Raw genomic sequence first — 19,815 nt, 5'->3', positions numbered from 1 at the left:
TATAAAGTGTAGCTTGAAAATGTTATATATACATATACTAGGTTTTAAACCCGTGCAATGCACAAGCACTAAATATTGTTAAAAGATAAGTAGTCATTTTCTCGAATAAGTATTGTTGTTCAATTATAATGTGCAACTTCAATGAAAAAAATAAGTAAAATAAGCCAAAAATAAGCTAAGATACAATCAGATAAGTAGAGTTTATACCTTGAGAATACAAGTCTATTTAGGAGTGTTAACTAGCTAGTAAATTCATCCAAACCAAAAATTAGACTTGTAATACCTGGCTGCCTAATTATCACGCCACCACACTGCAAGTTTAAGAACCGAACCACCCAACTAGATACGATTCGGCCGGTTAACCCGGTTTAACGGTTTTATGAACACCCCTAGGTGTATTAAAAAAGAAACCTTGGTAATACTTTATATATGGAGAAATGTTACATGTGAATGGTATAAAGGTTTTATCCATCATAAACAACTACTCTGCCAAAATATAGCCCAAGTGGTTACATAATATGAGAGACAACATTAAGAAAATTCAGCCCCAACATCTAACCCTGTTCCTGTTCCTGTCCGTTAAGATTATTGCCATATCATCAGCAGACTTTCGTGAATGTCTTGCCAACATCAATCATATTGTTGTTTTACAAACTGTCAGCGAAAATGGTCGATAGTAATATTGTCTGTATAAAGTCAGATTTCTCAGCCTTTTCTTCAAGGCCTTCACGACTATAAGAACCATCTGGGGCGTCACTGCAACTGCCAACAAACAACAAAAAATAAGTGTCGTCAGATCACAGATGCGATAGTAAGATTAAGGGGATGATGAAGAACATAATCTTTTTTTAACGGCTAACACACACACACACACACACACATTGAATAGTCTACGACAGGACGCAAACTCACAATCTCAAGGTTAATGAGGTACCTCAATGACGCTGGGCCATAAGCCCTTTGGTGATAAAGAACATAATTAGTATAAGAATAGAATCAGCTTGATTAAAATTTTATGACATTCACATGAAGAATTTAAGCTTTGTAATGGAAGCATAGCAAGATATTTAAATCGACGTTGAGAATTTAAAAGAAGTTGCACTAATGTACAATAAAAAAAAATAAGATAAATAAAGGATTTACCACTAACCAAGATCCACTAGTAATCTTCCCTGCTTTGAAAATGTTTATTTTGACAAAATTGGTTTATTCGTCTACCCTTTAATCATAGAGACGGATATCCAAGGTTCAAGGGTTCAACCTCAAACTAATGCATTAAATTTTACACAAAACTATACCTAGTTCATATTAACAAGGATACGGGTCCCATGTATTTAGTTGACTGAAGGTCCATATATATTTTGCATAATACACATATTCTTCTGGGTTCAATTAAATTTCCAACTAATTATGATATGAACAATTATACAGCTCCGAACTACACTAAGCTAGCTTTTTGTTAAGCGCTATGATGCACACAACCCATTTTTTTAAAACTTGAAGGTATGCAAAAACACAACTTATGTATACTTGGTCAAAGCATTCAGGCTATAGTGTAAGAGAACTTTTTTTTTTTTTTTTGTCAAGGTTGCAAGACTCGCTACTCGAGAATACTCGGTCGGGACTTTTTAGGAGTACTCGGCAACTCAGGGAGTACTCGGATGTCGACCAAGTCAAGTTTGACTTTGACCGATTCTGACCAAGAGTAATCCCGAGTTTTGGCCATGTTTTGACATATTTTTAGCAAATTTTGACTGTATGTCGACCATTTTCCGAGTTTTGATCAATTTTTAGAGTAATCCCGAGTTTTGACCAAGTTTGACAAAGTTTGACTAGGTACTTGCAGAGTACCCGGAGCCTCCAAACACAGAGTACTCGGGAGTAATTCCAAGTTCTACAACCATGTTTTTTGTAATTAGTTCTCACAATGAAAGATACAAGTAACGGTGGTAAGATGGGGTGTGTGTGTGTGTGTGTGTGTGTGTGTGTGTGTGTGTGTGTGTGTGATGTGTGTGTGTTGGGAGGGGGTGCAGCTAGTCAAAATGTGAATATGTTGAAATGGGTCATTACTACCTATTGAATGGTAAGCTTGGTCTACGTTAATAACTTATAATGTGTTAATAATGATTACAGATAACAGAAACAAGATTCTTACAATGATAACACAAATCATGGAATAAACCGTTTAGGAGGTTGTATGTTTAGGAATAGGCTTTAGAAGACCTTCAACCAAATTGTCCCTGTTCCTTTTTAGATATTTTAAGTTGAAACAGTTTAACCCATTAGAAATAGAACACAGCCCAAATCAACTCATTAATAAATAAATGACACTGTTGTAAAAGTCGGTTGACTAGTCAGATTTGGGGATTAGTCTAAACAAAGGGAAAACTGTATATTAAAATAATGAGGAGCAATACTTTAAGGACACCAAACAATAATTACCTTTTGAGATCATTTGAAAGGATCTTTGATGAAGAATGAAGCTGCAAAACTTTGGAATCATGAGTTTGAGGTGTATTATTATACACAAATGAGAGCAGCAATGGATCAGTTTCTGAATTGGTAGGCGGTGATGTTACAGAAGTTGACTCCTTTTGAATTGATCGTGAATGTTGTTGCAGTTTCTTTTTTAATAAAGATATAATAGAAAAAGCATCGTCATCATGAAGCTTCCGCTTGCAAAGTCCGTAATATTTTGTCAAGGAATTAACAAATTTCAATATTTTGTCAAATTCCTTGCAAAGTAAGGGAATATACATATAACTATATAAGAATAAGAAGTATAGAAATATATCTAGATGCAATATAAATCTTCTAAAAATATTTAAAAAAAGACATGTTTATTATATAAAACTAGAAGTATATAGCGAGTAAAGTTATATCATATATACCCACACAATTAAAGATATAGCATAAGTAAATAACAATAATTAAGTACTTAAGTATACTATGAAGCTAAAACTATTTAGGATGTCGGATTATAGAATGAATATATGAATATGAATATATGAATGGCAATATCCACATCAGAACAGTTTCTGCAAACCAAAGTTAAAAAATTTGGTGCAACTGAATTATAAGATGTAAAATACATACAACATAAAAAGCCCATTTATCATGCTCTTACACTTACCACAAATGCACAAATATATCATATAAAATCAGTACATTATGTTTAATATAAAATATAAACAAGCATGAAATGAAATACAATTCAGGAAATAGTAAGCTGAAAACAAGCTTATAAAAAGGATATCTTTAACACATTCTCATGTTGAATGATTAAGTGAGAAATCATATTCCTCCCAAAATTAGTAGCACAAAGTAGACATACCTGCAATGCATAAATAAATCACTAAAATATGACACACAATTATACTAGTACTTTGCATAACATCATATACTATTAAGTAGCTACATTGAAAATTATATAGTAGTTACAAATATCTTTTGAAAAGACAATTATAAAGTTAATCAATTTTTAAATAATTAATCAAACAAAAAGTAATCTTTTTAACCAAAAGCAGTTATAATATATAATTAAATAATGAAACTAAAATATAGCAGATGATACATAGAGTGTTAAATGAATTACCCCCAATTTAATTTCAAGTGGATGTTGATCCTCAAGATGAACACATAAACCTAGGGCATCAAATCCTTCAGAACAATAAGGACATCCCATTTCCAAATTCACTGATTCTTCTTCTTCTTCCTCATCACTATCCTCAAGATCGATATAACTATCAACTAAAACAACACAAATTCTCAAAATTGATTCTCAATTTAACCTAAATCAATAAATTGAGTTAATTCGAATAAATTGTAACCTGGAAGCGGAAGACGAGTAGTTTGCTTGAGAAATCGACAATTAGATGAATCGTCATCGTTAATTGAATTCCGCATGACGATTATACAGATGCAAAATCGCTATGTCTGTATGGACGCATATAATTTTAATTTAATTTAATTTAATTGAAAATAACGTAAATTATAATTTTATAATTGTAGTATTAAATTAAATTTTTAATTACATATATAAATACAGATAAAATAATAGTGTATGTATGACCCATCTATATGATATAGATACTTGAAATCACATGTATTCTTAGAGCACACGGTGTGGCAAGTAGTTTACCAGCGTCGTCGTCGCCACCGACCGTCGCCTATACCTCGTCGGCGTCGGTTCGGCGTTTTCACCTTCGAAGTCGAGCCCAAGACGTCGATTTGTTAGCCGTTAGTGGGACCCCATTTTAAATATTTCGACCGTTTGATGCTGCTTTCCCTTTATTTTTCAAATAAAATTTTAACACTATATATACACACCTTACCCTCATTTCATTAATACACACAATTTCTTCAAATAAAACATACACTCCACAATATGAATCCAAACAACACTAATCATCCACAACACCCTTTGAATCCAAACAATGCGTTTGACCAAAATTGGAATTGGAGTAATCCGAATGCTTGGGTTAATACGCAAAATGAAAGTGGTACTCAATATGGTTCGTTTGGTAGTCAATATGGTTCGATTAATCAAACTCAAGTGCCACAAACTCAAGATGAGTACCGCGAATTTTTGGCTTGGAAAGCTCTCAACACTCAAGGAAGAAGCGACTCACAACATTACTCAAATAATCTATCAAACAATCAATCTGATGAAGTGCCGTCCCTTACGTCTCAAAAAAAGCCAAAGCAAAGAAAAGGAAAGAAGCCGATGCACGAAGAAGGTTCGAGCCGCAACCAAACCACGTGGGATGCCGATGACGAGTTACGTTTGGCTCAATGTTGGATACATGTTTCCGAGAACTCGATTGTAGGATGCGCAATGACCGGTATATACACATTATTTATTATATTTGTATGCGTATATATTTATTATATTTATTATATATGTATGCGTATATATTTATTATATTTGTATGCGTATATATTTATTATATTTATTATATATGTATGCATATATATTTATTATATTTGTATGCGTTTATATTTATTATATATGTATGCGTATATTATATATTTATTATATATGTACGCTGACAACGTTTGTACGTATAGGGAAAACCTTTTGGTACCAAATTGTTGAAGAATACAACAAACGTAATCCACCATGTGCTCGTACGAAAGATGCATTGTCTTCGAAGTGGACCAAGTTGAATAATGATTGCAATAAGTATAATGGTATTGTGAACCGTTTGAAGGCAGCGTGGAGGAGCGGGAAAAATGATAACATTTTTCGCACTAGGTGTGACGATCAGTTTAGGTTCGAGATGGGGAAAAAGAAGCAGAGGATTCGTCGAGAAATGGCTTTGGAAGACTCATACTCCGACTTCGATGATGAAGAATGAAGAATCGTATTTGTGTTTGAATTAATGTTATTTATGTTTGAATAATTGTATTTGTCTGTGAACGACCGTATTTGTTGTACTAGGGTTTTTAATTTCAATAAACTAGGCCTTTTAATATTTTTGCAAGTTTTATTTTATTTATCATTTATATTTTATCAAATAATTAAAATAATTTAAAAAAATAATAAAATACAATATTTTCTCTTTCCAAGACACTGAACTGACACTGAACTGACATTCTTCCCAATTTCTCTGTTTTTTCACCAGTGTCAGTTTTCAGTGTCAATCCAGTCAGCATCCAGTCAGCGTCCAGTCATCAGCAAGACACTGAACTAACACTGAACTGACGAGTCACCACACCCAATGCTCTTAGTTTATAATGGTTTTGTGAGTGAAGTTTTATTACAATTACGTTTGATTACCTCGAATGAAATTAACATAAATACGTAGTAATACTTTATTTTTTTATTTTTAAAAGGCATATTGTATTAAAAACCAAAGAGGAACAACATGAGTGACCAAAACAAGGCCAAACCAAAACACGAGAACAATGACACGCGAAAACTACACGAACAACAAAACAAAAAAGAGATGCCGAGAACGCATCAAACAAGAACAACTAAATTAGATACACTTCCGGATTTGTCAACCATGTAGACCAATCGATATTAAATCCTTTAAGCCTTCGAGAGATCCAATCAAAAGAGAGAACTTGAATTTCGTTAAGCGCAACCGGGTCATTCCAACTCTTACCCCGAAAAACCTTGTTGTTACGGTTCTTCCATATCCAATAACCACCAACCCAAGTTACCGCTTGCAAAATTCTTGAACCCAAAAAAGACCCGTTAAGATCAGACTTATCCCGAAAAAGCTCATTTATACTAAAATCCGAGAAGTTACTTAAATTCCTCCAACTATAGACCCGAGACCACACCTCTTGAGCATGATTACAAAAGATGAAAGTATGATCTATAGATTCAATATCGTTATCACACAAAGGGCAATGCACACTATGAAGATCAATACCTCTCTTATCCAATTCAATTCTAACAGGAAGGCGTTTTTTTAAAACTCGCCACACGAAAATTTCAATCTTCTTAGGAATTAAATTATTGCGACATGTTTCTATATTAGGCGAGAAGACATCAGTGTGACGACCCGGGAATTTCCGACCAAATTTAAACTTAATCTTTATATGATTCCGGCACGATAAGCAAAGTCCGTTATGTTACGTCACAAGATTTTTAAACTGTTTCATATATTCGATTGACCCTTGACTGTTTCCAACGATTCACGAACCACTATTTGTAAATAGATACATACATAAATATATACATATTAATTATTATAAATTAAAACATTATATGAGTTAATTAATTATGTAAATAAAATAATATACAATATTATTATTAAAATAAATACATACATACATACATATATATATATATATATATATATATATATATATATATATATATATATATATGTAAAGCATATTGAATGTATATGGTTTCGAATTTTTTCTAGTAAACGATAATAGCACTCTTTTGTTAGTTGACCAATATTAAGCAAGTTAATTTCAAACTTATGTATTTTTAAAATAAACGGTGATCCGAAAATGAGTTCTATAAATTTTAGACTTATTAAAAATATATTTAGGAACTATTTGTTGAATTTTAAAAGTTTTTATATTTTACTTAGGGTTGGGAGTGAATAATTAATGTGATTTTTATTTAATAGTTAATGATCGAGTTTTATACCTTAATGACCAAAATAAATAAATATAGTTAATTTAAAAATTTGGGATTTTTCTGAAGACTTTTTATATGCCACTGATTTACCAACGGATCACGAAATAATACCTTATTTAATTATGTCGACATAATAGAATAGTGAATGATGGCTTCACTATTTTATTTCCTTTCACCCGTTGCTTTTAACATTGTACTATATTATAATTATTATTACATATATTATATTATAAACTTACCTTTATTAATCATATATAGGAAACACATATTGCAGTCTTAGAAGATACAAACCATCACCATTAAAACACTAACACAAATTTGCACCACTACTACCTCAACCTATCTTCTTCGTGAGCTCCTCGCCTCCCTCACAACTAGGTCACGACAACCATACACCATTACACCATCTTCACCATCGACCACCCATACCTTTCTTACCATTATTGTAAGCAACCTTACTGGCCACTTTTCTTCTCAACCTTTCACCACCATTTTGTTGTTAATCTCCGGACAAACAACACCACAACCACCCTACAACCGCCATGGAAACTCCTTGAACAATCACCACTTGTTCCCCGTCTTGTTCCTATCATGAAATAACACCACCGACACCTTTTACTCACCATAATAATCGCCACCACCCATGTTTAAACCATCAAGAAAACCATGAAACAACATCAAGAACTCGCTACTGTTATGCGTTTGTTTTTCTATTTTGTCGACCCATGTCATCACTAAAACCACAAACATCATGCTACTGCTGCAGTACAACCTCGTTTCTGTTTTATTAAGTTAACCGTCATTAGGATGATTGATGATGATATATATGATAATAATTCGATAATGATATTGTTTGGTTACTACCACTTCGTTCCTGGTCACTGTTACTATTCTGGCTTGTGTCTGTTTACGGTTCCTCTTCAAAGCCACCACCAATAGCCATCAATTATTGCTGCAGCTGCATCTGTTTCGAATATTATCATATATATGTAAAGCATATTGAATGTATATGGTTTCAAATTTTTTCTAGTAAACGATAATAGCACTCGTTTGTTAGTTGACCAATATTAAGCAAGTTAATTTCAAACTTATGTATTTTTAAAATAAACGGTGATCCGAAAATGAGTTCTATAAATTTTAGACTTATTAAAAATATATTTAGGAACTATTTGTTGAATTTTAAAAGTTTTTATATTTTACTTAGGGTTGGGAGTGAATAATTAATGTGATTTTTATTTAATAGTTAATGATCGAGTTTTATACCTTAATGACCAAAATAAATAAATATAGTTAATTTAAAAATTTGGGATTTTTCTGAAGACTTTTTATATGCCACTGATTTACCAACGGAGCACGAAATAATACCTTATTTAATTATGTCGACAGAATAGAATAGTGAATGATGGCTTCACTATTTTATTTCCTTTCACCCGTTGCTTTTAACATTGTACTATATTATAATTATTATTACATATATTATATTATAAACTTACCTTTATTAATCATATATAGGAAACACATATTGCAGTCTTAGAAGATACAAACCATCACCATTAAAACACTAACACAAACTTGCACCACTACTACCTCAACCTATCTTCTTCGTGAGCTCCTCGCCTCCCTCACAACTAGGTCACGACAACCATACACCATTACACCATCTTCACCATCGACAACCCATACCTTTCTTACCATTATTGTAAGCAACCTTACTGGCCACTTTTCTTCTCAACCTTTCACCACCATTTCGTTGTTAATCTCCGGACAAACAACACCACAACCACCCTACAACCGCCATGGAAACTCCTTGAACAATCACCACTTGTTCCCCGTCTTGTTCCTATCATGAAATAACACCACCGACACCTTTTACTCACCATAATAATCGCCACCACCCATGTTTAAACCATCAAGAAAACCATGAAACAACATCAAGAACTCGCTACTGTTATGCGTTTGTTTTTCTATTTTGTCGACCCATGTCATCACTAAAACCACAAACATCATGCTACTGCTGCAGTACAACCTCGTTTCTGTTTTATTAAGTTAACCGTCATTAGGATGATTGATGATGATATATATGATAATAATTCGATAATGATATTGTTTGGTTACTACCACTTCGTTCCTGGTCACTGTTACTATTCTGGCTTGTGTCTGTTTACGGTTCCTCTTCAAAGCCACCACCAATAGCCATCAATTATTGCTGCAGCTGCATCTGTTTCACTATTCTGTTACAAATACGAAGTATGATGGTGATGATATTAATAAAAGGGATGATGAACACAGCGAAAAAGATGGAACTTGATATTAATGGAGTATGACGATGAGGGAGAGAAAAAGATTAGACTGCTGCCCCACCATGCGATTCCTTTTCGTTTATTTTTCTTTTAAAAACCATAACCCTTTTTAACAAAGTTGGATCGGGCTCTTTAAAAAAATTGGTAACGGGTTTAATCAATTTATGCCGTGGGCCATAATAGTACTAAGAGTGTATGTTGGGCCATGAACTTTGCTTGGTTAAGTGGGCCGATGATCTTATAATCGTTGGACCTAATGGTTACCCAATTGTTTACAACAACTAAATCATTTTTTTTTTCTTCGTTTTAGCTGAGATCGAAGGATATAAATGTTTATGATGATGATTATTAAGACAATTAGATGATTTGGATTATGAATTTGATGATAATTATGTTCGGTTATGAAGATGAAACAGAAAAGTAAGAATGGTGAAATGGTTAGGGAGGTGTTTGTGTATCCGAGAGGTCGGGGGTTTGAGCCTGGTACGAGGCAACATTTTTTTTAAAAAGGCTTGTTTCTGGAAGGTAGTCTCATAATTATTAGTATTATTATCTTTATTATCATTTTTATTACCAATATTATTATTGTTATTATTATTATTATTGTAATATTAATTATTAGTATTATTAACAAGTATTATATCTATTATTGTTATTATTAATGTTACTAAAAAGTATTAGTTACCTTTTATTATTATCATAATAATAAATACAATTATAATTATTATTATCATTAAGATTATGATTATTATTATCATTATTAGTATGAAAGTAATTGTAACACCCCGTTTTCCCCGTATATGATTTATAGGTGTATTGTGTATGTACGATAGGCGTATGAAGGGTTCGGGACATGTTCGGGTGTTGAGGTCTTGTATGCAAGAAAATGACTCAGATCACGCTGTGTGTCGCGGCGCGACAAATGAGGCCGCGGCGCGGCAATTAACTGGAAATCAGATCAGAAGTCCAACAAAAAATGATCCCAGACCTAGGCAAAGGTCGCGGTGCGACGATTAAGGCCGCGCCGCGGCATTCTGGGCAAACTGGTGCCGGATTTTTGTAATAATAAATGAGAAGTAAGGGCATTTTGGTCTTTTTACGTTTAAGCCAGATTTGAGGCTTTAACCTCATCCACTCATTCATCTTCTTTATTTTCTTTTTTCTTTTCTTCCTATTTTCCTCTCAAAACTTAAAATCCTCAAGTGATTCAAGTGGGATTTTGGAAAGGAAGAAGGGGGTTTTGATCTTTGGCGTAGTTGACAAGTTTGTTCTCCTCGTTCTTAGCTTCAAGGTGATACTAGTGGTAAGCTCTAACTCTGAATTTCATTTTCATGTTCATCATTCAAATTTTGGGCTTTTGATTGTATGATTCATGGATGGAACCCATTTAGTTGTTAATTGGAGATTAACACCAATATTCGGGTTTATTGTTGTTAAAGGCGGGTTTTGGGTTAGTTAATGATTTAACCATGTTTAAGACTTGAGGATGATGTATAATCACTAGTATTAGCGATTATTGATGATTTGGAGACCTTTAGGGTTCTTGTGGTTGACTAACTTTGACTAGAGTCGAAATTAGGGTTTGCTGAGGATTATAACTCGAATGTCAATTCGTTGAGGTTTGTAAACTTAAAATGGATTAATTTGAAGTATAAAACCGAGTTAAACATGTTTTGGTGTCAAAACTTGTAAATGGTGAGATTTTGACCTTATGGGTCAAAATTAGGGTTTATGTGACAACCCGGAAATTTCCAGCCAAATTTAAACTTTAATCTTTATATGTTTCCGACACGATAAGCAATATTTGTTAAGTTAAATTTCAAGAATTTTAAACTATGTTCATACATTCATTCAACCTCGACCAAGTTCCAACGATTCACGAACCATTAAACGAATATGATTATATATGTATATGTGTATATATATTATAACTTGAAACGTAAACAAAATATTAGATTAAATACTTTATATGATTGTATCTGTTTCATAATATTTATCAATGGAATTAGAAGATAAGATCAAATGATTGAATTATCAGATATATTGAATTATGATTACAAGTCTCTGTTGAAAGGCCCACGTTGATTTGAGAAATCTTTCCATTTTAACAATATTCGGAAAATGGTAAAGTGATTTATAAATAAGAACAAATTGTCAATCATTGAGAACTAGACAAAGGATAGTGGAAGATTGAATCTCATAAAGACTCGATTGAACTATTTAGTTTTAAACGTACAAAAACGTTTTCAGTTTAAAAAGAACTTTATTATTAAAACGTATATAACTTTTATAAATATCTAGAACCACTTTTGACAACTCATTACTTAACTAGTATGATAAAGATAACGATATTTATATTTTATTTTATTAAATATATATAACGATTTAAATTAATATTATATATATTTATACGTGTATTATACGTACATAGTTTTATACTTTACTATACTTAAACTTTACCTTTACTTTATTTTTACTATACTTTAACTTTAATAATTCACTTTAATAATTCATACTTTAATAATTCACTTTAATAATTCATACTTTAATAATTCACTTTAATAATTCATACTTTAATAATTCACTTTAATAATTCATACTTTAATAATTCACTTTAATAATTCAAAAATCTATTATAAATAGAATTCAATAGGTTTCATTATTTCATAAAAACTTGAAAATATTTTTCTCTAAACTCTCTCAATCGATTTACATATATATATTTACTCCGTATTATTTCAAGATATTATTAGTATACATAAAATATTACGACGGAGTGCTGTCCGAGTGATTTCGAAATTGTTTTTCGAGTAGGATAGGATTAAGGAAATTATGGGTTATAGCTATGGAGGTGATTGAGTATGGTTCATGGGTATGCTCGTGAGGTCAATATAGTGTTTATCATTTCCGTTGCGTCTACGTACCTTTCCTGCAATATTGAATCTCAATATTGATACGTGAGTACTCATAATTTAACTTTTACATACTAATAGTGTATCCCTGACTAGTGCTCGAATATTTAGGATTATGCATGCTTGTAGTTTTGATATTGCCCTTAGACAGGTTAGGTTGAATATTGAATTAGTTACACTTGCGGTTGATATAAGGTATAAGATATGCATGTCCTTGGAAAGCTAGCGAAAAATTAAGGACTTTTCCTTTAGATATCGAATGGTTTCGATGAACGGATTAGAAGTTATAATCAATTGAATTTTCGATATTTTTATTAAAAATGATTATTATTATCGTCGTTTTTATCGTCGTTCTAGTTTTATCTTATTATTATCATTATTATTATCTTTATCAATAAAATGGATTTATCATTAAAAATTGTTATTTTTTTATTATTACTATCGTTATTATCGTTAAAGTTATAATTAGTATTATTATTATCCAATTATTATTATTATTATTATTATTATTATTATTATTATTATTATTATTATTATTATTATTATTATTATTATTATTATTATTATTATTATTATTATTATTATTATTATTAGTATTATTATTATTATTATCATTATTAATATATATATCATTATTTAAAAATGGTTATTGTTATTATTATTATTACTATTACTATATTATCATTAAGATAATTATTAGTATTATCGTTAATAATGTTATAGTAACTATCATTATTAATATTAGTGTAATTAAAACAAATATTTGTAACACCTAATTATTTTGATTACTATTATTATCATTATTATGAACACGATATAAAAGACGATTAAAAGCTATTAAACGAAATGATTAGGAAATAATGAGTAAGAGTATCATGATGAAATTAAAATATTATAAGATATTGATTTAGATAAAATTATCGTTCTTATTATTTTTATCATTACTATTATTATTAAAAGTATCGTTAGTATTAAAACTATCATTTTAACAAAAATTATCATTTTAATAGAAATGTCATTGTTACTATAAAATATCATTATTATTATTATTATTATTATTATTATTATTATTATTATTATTATTATTATTATTTTAAATAGTATTATTATTTTAAAGATAATATTAAAAATTATCGTAAATATTAAAGTTATCATAATTAGAATTATCGTTTTATCATAATATCATCTTAGTAATTATAAATATTGATATTTTTATAATAATATTTATTATTACAAAATAATACAAATTTTACTTACTATCATTATAGATATTATTTTATCAAATAAATATGTGATACAAACATATTTTACTACGTGTAATAACTTACTTTAATAATACCTATCATATTATCTTTATGATATTAAATGAACCCTATAAATTTTATTACTTAATATATATAAAAGTATATTTTATTATATAAATTTAATATAAAATTTTATTTATCAATAAATAAATTATATTATTTACTCTAATAAATCTTTTAAAAATATTTAAAAGTATAAAACGACGATATTTAAACTATATATTAATCATGTATAGATTTTTGGAAATTATTTTGAGTCAAATTTACTTTTGTTGACTTTTGCATATTAGTCTCGAGCATTAGGATTGTGGTACACTATGACTTGACCTAATTTGTTAGACAAATATTGACCAACACATAAATATATATAATTAATTTAGGTTCGTGAATCCGAGGCCAACCTTGCACTTATTCAATGACGTTATATGTATTTTTACTACGAAATACAGTATGGTGAGTTTCATTTGCCTTTTTACCCTTTATATTTTTGGGACTGAGAATACATGCGCTTTTATAAATGTTTGATGAAATAGACACAAGTAATTGAAACTACATTCTATGGTTGAATTATCGAAATCGAATATGCCCCTTTTTATTAAAGTCTGGTAATCTAAGAATTAGGGAACAGACACCCTAATTGACGCGAATCCTAAAGATAGATCTATTGGGCCTAACAAACCCCATCCAAAGTACCGGATGCTTTTGTACTTCGAAATTTATATCATGTCCGAAGGAGGATCCCGGAATGATAGGGGATATTCTTATATGTATCTAGTTAATGTCGGTTATCAGGTGTTCACCATATGAATGATTATTTTTGTCTCTATGCATGGGACGTATATTTATGAGAACTGGAAATGAAATTCTCGTGGTCTATTAAAATGATGGAAATAAATGATTATGATAAACTAATGAACTCACCAACCTTTTAGTTGACACTTTAAAGCATGTTTATTCTCAGGTGTTAAAGAAATCTTCCGCTGTGCATTTGCTCATTTTAAAGATATTACTTGGAGTCTTTCATAGCATATTTCGAAGAACGTTGTATTCGAGTCATTGAGTTCATCAAAGATTATTATTAAATCAATTTATAGTTGGATAGTGGATATTATGAAATGGTATGCATGCCTGCCAATTTTCGATGTAAAGAAAGTTTGTCTTTTAAAAACGAATGCAATGTTTGTAAAATGTATCATATAGAGGTCAAATACCTCGCAATGTAATCAATTATTGTGAATCGTTTATAATGTATATGAACGGGTCCTTTCAGTTTATGGGCGATTTTGAGAACGATAAGTGTTTAACACTTGTGTTCGGGTTTAATTGGCATATTAGGACTATTATCACTTGTATTAGTGATTATTGGTTAGTTTGGACGCGGTTGTCCTTGGAAGTGCAATTGGGTCGAAATTGCACTAAGCGTCGAATTGGGTTGGTTTGTAGATCCAATCTAAGTGTGTTGTTGAATTTGTGATAATGGATTAGGTACTTTCCATTGACGAGTTGTGGATTACTTGGAAGCATTCTTCAAGGCGACAAGGTGAGTGTTAATATCCTATATGCATATGTATGTGTAGGATGGGTGCGGGTCGGGTGAAGTGGTTCTCGGTTATAGAGCTCACTTCACATATAGGTAGATTTGATGGACTTGCATTTAGGTCCAATTGGCACGTTTGTGCGTTTTGGTTGACCACCTTTGGCGAGGTACACGTTTTGTGTGTACGTTATCACACGTGTTTGTGATGTGGAGTATATAACCCCAATGGCGAAGGGTTGATATTGTTGTGTTGTGGATAACCCCGATGTGGTGGATTTTATAATCCCGTGACCATGGGTTTTGAATTGTGAAAGTGGATCTCGTGTAGTTCGGATTCACGGTGACGCGTGTAGTTTGGTCATCTTAATGAGGTAGTAATCTCGTGTGGTTTCGGATTACTAAGGCTCGTGTAGTTCGGCCAACCTCGATGTTGCGAAGATAGTAATCTCGTGTGGGTTCGGATTACTAAGGCTTGTGTAGCTCGGCCAATCTTCATTGTGGCATTTGGTATTCGGTAATGGGTTAAGGGGTTAACCTTATTCATTTTATATTGTTATATATATTAATGTAATGTTGTGTTGTAGCTAACCCTCCGGGTGTAGCTTATTGGCGTTGTTCACATCGTCGTTGGTGAACTTATACTTTGTTGATATCTTTAGCTTGTTGCTTAGAGATCGTACGGTATACTTAGTGTAGTTGCCTTATGCTTGGATGCTTCGGTATGCGGTATTTGATATTTTGTGTGGCGTGTCCATTTTATACATATATATGTATGTAGTATATTATCATTCACTAAGCGTTAGCTTACCCTCTCGTTGTTGATATTTTTATAGGTTCACATGCTTGGCGGCTCGGGTAAGCTTGGGGATTAGAGATCTTGGCTAGGTTGCTTAGAAGATCTTGCTTTGTATTCAATTAGGATTTGGGTAGCGTAGTCCCAAATCACCATGCTCGGTTTTGGTTGGAAACTAAACTAGTCGGGTCGTGTATGTCTGTTGGACAATTAATCAATGTATTAAATGTTTTAAGGTTTATTAAACCTTCTATTGTATTAAAGATGTTTATGGAAACACAATTGGGACCTAAAGTGTTATTTAAAGCGTATTAAAAGGAAAAAATTTTATGGGCCAGTTTTAATACGGGGTGGGTTGTTTCAGTAATATGCTTTATTATTATTTCCATTAATCTTAGTATTTGGATCATTCTATGATTATTAATATTGGTATTATTATTATTATTATTATTATTATTATTATTATTATTATTATTATTATTATTATTATTATTATTATTATTATTATTATTATTATTATTATTATTATTATTATTATTATTATTATTATTATTATTATTATTATTATCATTACTAATAAGGTTATCAAATCATTATAAGTATTATTATTAATATTATCATGAGAATCATTATTAATATATAAGTATTGAAACCATTATCATAATAATCGTTAATAGTAAACTTAATACTTTTACACTTATTAATATTAATATCATTATTATTATTATTATCATTAATAGAATTATTAACATTATTATCTTTATTAGTAATATTACGTATTATATCATTATTATCATTTTTTTTTTTACCATTACTAATATTATTTTACTACTTTTAACAAACAAGCGATATATATATATATTCAATACATATAACATAACAAAATTAATATTTTCTTATACAAAGTGTATATATAAAACATATATATATTTTTAATATAAAAATGATATAACTAATAAGTTTATATATATATATATATATATATGGGTTCAATTACATATTAATTGTATATATGGGTTCAATTACAACTATGAATATTAATAAATATACAATTGATATAGGTTCATGAATCCGAAGCCAACCCTGCATTGTTCAGTTCCGTCGTATGCATATTTTTACTACAAAATATCGTATCGTGAGTTTCATTTGCTTCCTTTTTAAATGCTTTTGCAATATATATTTTTGGGACTGAGAATACATGCGCTGCTTTTATAAATGTTTTACGAAATAGACACAAGTAATCGAAACTACATTATATGGTTGAATGATCGAAGCCGAATATGCCCCTTTTACTTGGTAACCTAAGAATTAGTAAACCAGTCTACTAATTGACGCGAATCCTAAAGATAGATCTATTGGGCTCAACAAACCCCATCCGTTGTAGCGGATGCTTTAGTACTTCGATGTTGTTTTATCATGTCCGAAGGATTTCCCGGAATGATAGGGGATATTCTTATATGTATCTTGTTAATGTCGGTTACCAGGTGTTCAATCCATATGAATGATTTTTGTCTCTATGCATGGGACGTATTTTTATGAGAAATGAAAATCTTGTGGTCTATTAAAATGATGGAAATGAATGTTTATGATAAACTAATGAACTCACCAACCTTTTGGTTGACACTTGAAAGCATGTTTATTCTCAGGTATGAAAGAAATCTTTAGCTTGCATTAGCTCATTCTAGAGATATTACTTGGAGTCATTCATGACATATTTCAAAAGACGTTGCATTCGAGTCGTTGAGTTTATCAAGATTATTATTAAGTCGTTGATAGTTTGATATATTATGAAATGGAATGCATGCCTGTCAACTTTCAATGTAATGAAAGTTTGTCTTTTAAAAACGAATGCAATGTTTGTAAAATATATCATATAGAGGTCAAGTACCTCGCGATGTAATCAACTATTGTGAATCGTTTATAATCGATATGGACTTCGTTCAGATGGATTAGGACGGGTCATGAAAGTTGGTATCAGAGCGGTGGTCTTAGTGAACCAGATCTTGCATTAGTGTGTCTAACTGATAGTTGTTTAGATGCATTAGTGGGTCTGGACTTTGACTGTGTCTGCATGTCAAAAGTTTTGCTTATCATTTCGTGTCGAAAATCATCTACTTATCATCCTTAGGAAATTACCTGCTTATCATTCTTAGTCTAGACACTTCTTATTGCATTGATTGCATGAATAGTGTAGACACAAAATTCATATCTTAGCGTATCTGTTACTGTAGACTTTATCTGACACGTTTCCTTTTCCTCCGTAACTTATGGGATTTTAGTATTATATATGCATATGTAAATTATGTATTGTAGGGTACTGATCTACATCCTATAATCTATTTCTTATCGAAAATCATTCATCTGATCGTACGAGATGAATCCCTCAACCAGTTCGAATTCCTCGGATTCCGACAGCTATTCCGAAATGGAGTTTCACCTAAGCTCCGAAAGCAGTGTCACCAAAAGGAATCAAACAATCATCCATCCCCATTTCATCTGATGGCTTCGTAGTCGACTTAATCAATGGAGACACGAAGAAGGCAATCCTTTTCACCAACCGAATTTACCTCTTGGCGATGAACCTTAAGCACTTACCGGCGAACCAGTCCGAAACACCCTTTTCTCCCTCATTTCCCGAATATTTCACCACGATTATATTCTATCCACTACAAGGTTGTAAAAGTCGCGAGTCATGGACGCATCGGTCGAGACCTAAAAAGGACGAGTTGGCCGATTCGGGGACGCGTCGGGGACGCATCGGTCGTTGACCAACGTTGACTTTATTAATAATTTCTTGAATATATATTTATATATGTATAAAATAGTTGGTTCTGTACCATAAATTTCTTAAATAAGAATTTGAATTTAAATACAATGAAACTTCAAACTCAATTAATGTTACCGAGTACATAATCAGTAAGGATACAGAGAAAAGAGCGGCCTAAAAAATGAAAACAAACCCTAATTTTAAAACATATCACATCTTGACGAAAATTTGACTGATTTTGACCGTTTTGACCAACTTTGACCGTCTTTGACAGACTTTGACCGAACTTTTAGCTTTGACCGTCTTTTGAGTCGTTTTCAGAAAAAACGGGACGGAGAACCCAAACAAAACAACGCATCGGCCGACGCGTCGGCCAAGTCGGCCGACTTTTACAACACTGATCCACTATTCTAAACATTATTCATTCGCTCGTTCTGACTGACAACCATTCCGGTGTAATAGAAGAAGTCAACAAGCTTCGCGCCCGAATAATGACTTTGGAGAATATGGTGCAAAACTTACCAACTTCAGCAACATCACCGACATCAACAGAACCACCAGCAACAGCACCCGTACTATCATCACCACACGCCACAATATCACAATCTATACCCCAAGCATGATCTTCGTTCTTTATATCATTCTACATCATTTATCCTCGTTATACATGGCGATTATGTAATCTCTAATGTTTTAGAGATTATGTATTCTAGTTCTAACGGTAAATCAAATGAGTTTAACATTATATTAACTCATTAAATCCATGATTACATCTGAAGAAAATATATATGTATATATGTTTTCATAAAGGTTGTAATTAAAAATTCTTTTGTACAAACTGTTAATGGTGAAAATATTTTTACGGGTAGGTGATACCCGAGGAATATTTAGATTTCACATTAATGAGTTACACTGTACATTCTTCGAATCTGATTCAAGAGTCATTTACTATCCTACTTACATCCACAGATATACGAATCTGTTCACCACAGAATAACCATTTTCATTCAATTTCATATTTGGATTTTGACCTATCAGAATCCAACAAGTGGCATAATGAAGAAAATATTGAATAAAATAAAATTTGTTAG

The 19,815-nt window shown here is 31.4% G+C and overlaps 1 protein-coding gene across 1 annotated transcript; it reads right to left on the bottom strand.

Annotated features, from left to right (window-relative positions):
* Window positions 1-396: 396 nt before the first annotated feature.
* Window positions 397-3,959, bottom strand: LOC139855665 (protein DEHYDRATION-INDUCED 19 homolog 6-like). Its single transcript, XM_071844910.1, has 5 exons — window positions 3,831-3,959; window positions 3,596-3,750; window positions 3,257-3,334; window positions 2,443-2,687; window positions 397-762 (listed from the first exon to the last, which is right to left on the bottom strand). Exons 1-5 carry the CDS (start codon window positions 3,904-3,906, stop codon window positions 648-650), a joined length of 669 nt encoding a protein of 222 aa, XP_071701011.1. The 5' UTR covers window positions 3,907-3,959; the 3' UTR covers window positions 397-647.
* Window positions 3,960-19,815: the final 15,856 nt, after the last annotated feature.

This window comes from Rutidosis leptorrhynchoides, chromosome 6 (assembly GCF_046630445.1).
Source record: "Rutidosis leptorrhynchoides isolate AG116_Rl617_1_P2 chromosome 6, CSIRO_AGI_Rlap_v1, whole genome shotgun sequence".
Lineage (NCBI taxonomy): Eukaryota > Viridiplantae > Streptophyta > Magnoliopsida > Asterales > Asteraceae > Rutidosis > Rutidosis leptorrhynchoides.
Note: the sequence above shows the minus strand (reverse complement) of the source record. Positions and strands in the feature narration are given on the sequence as shown.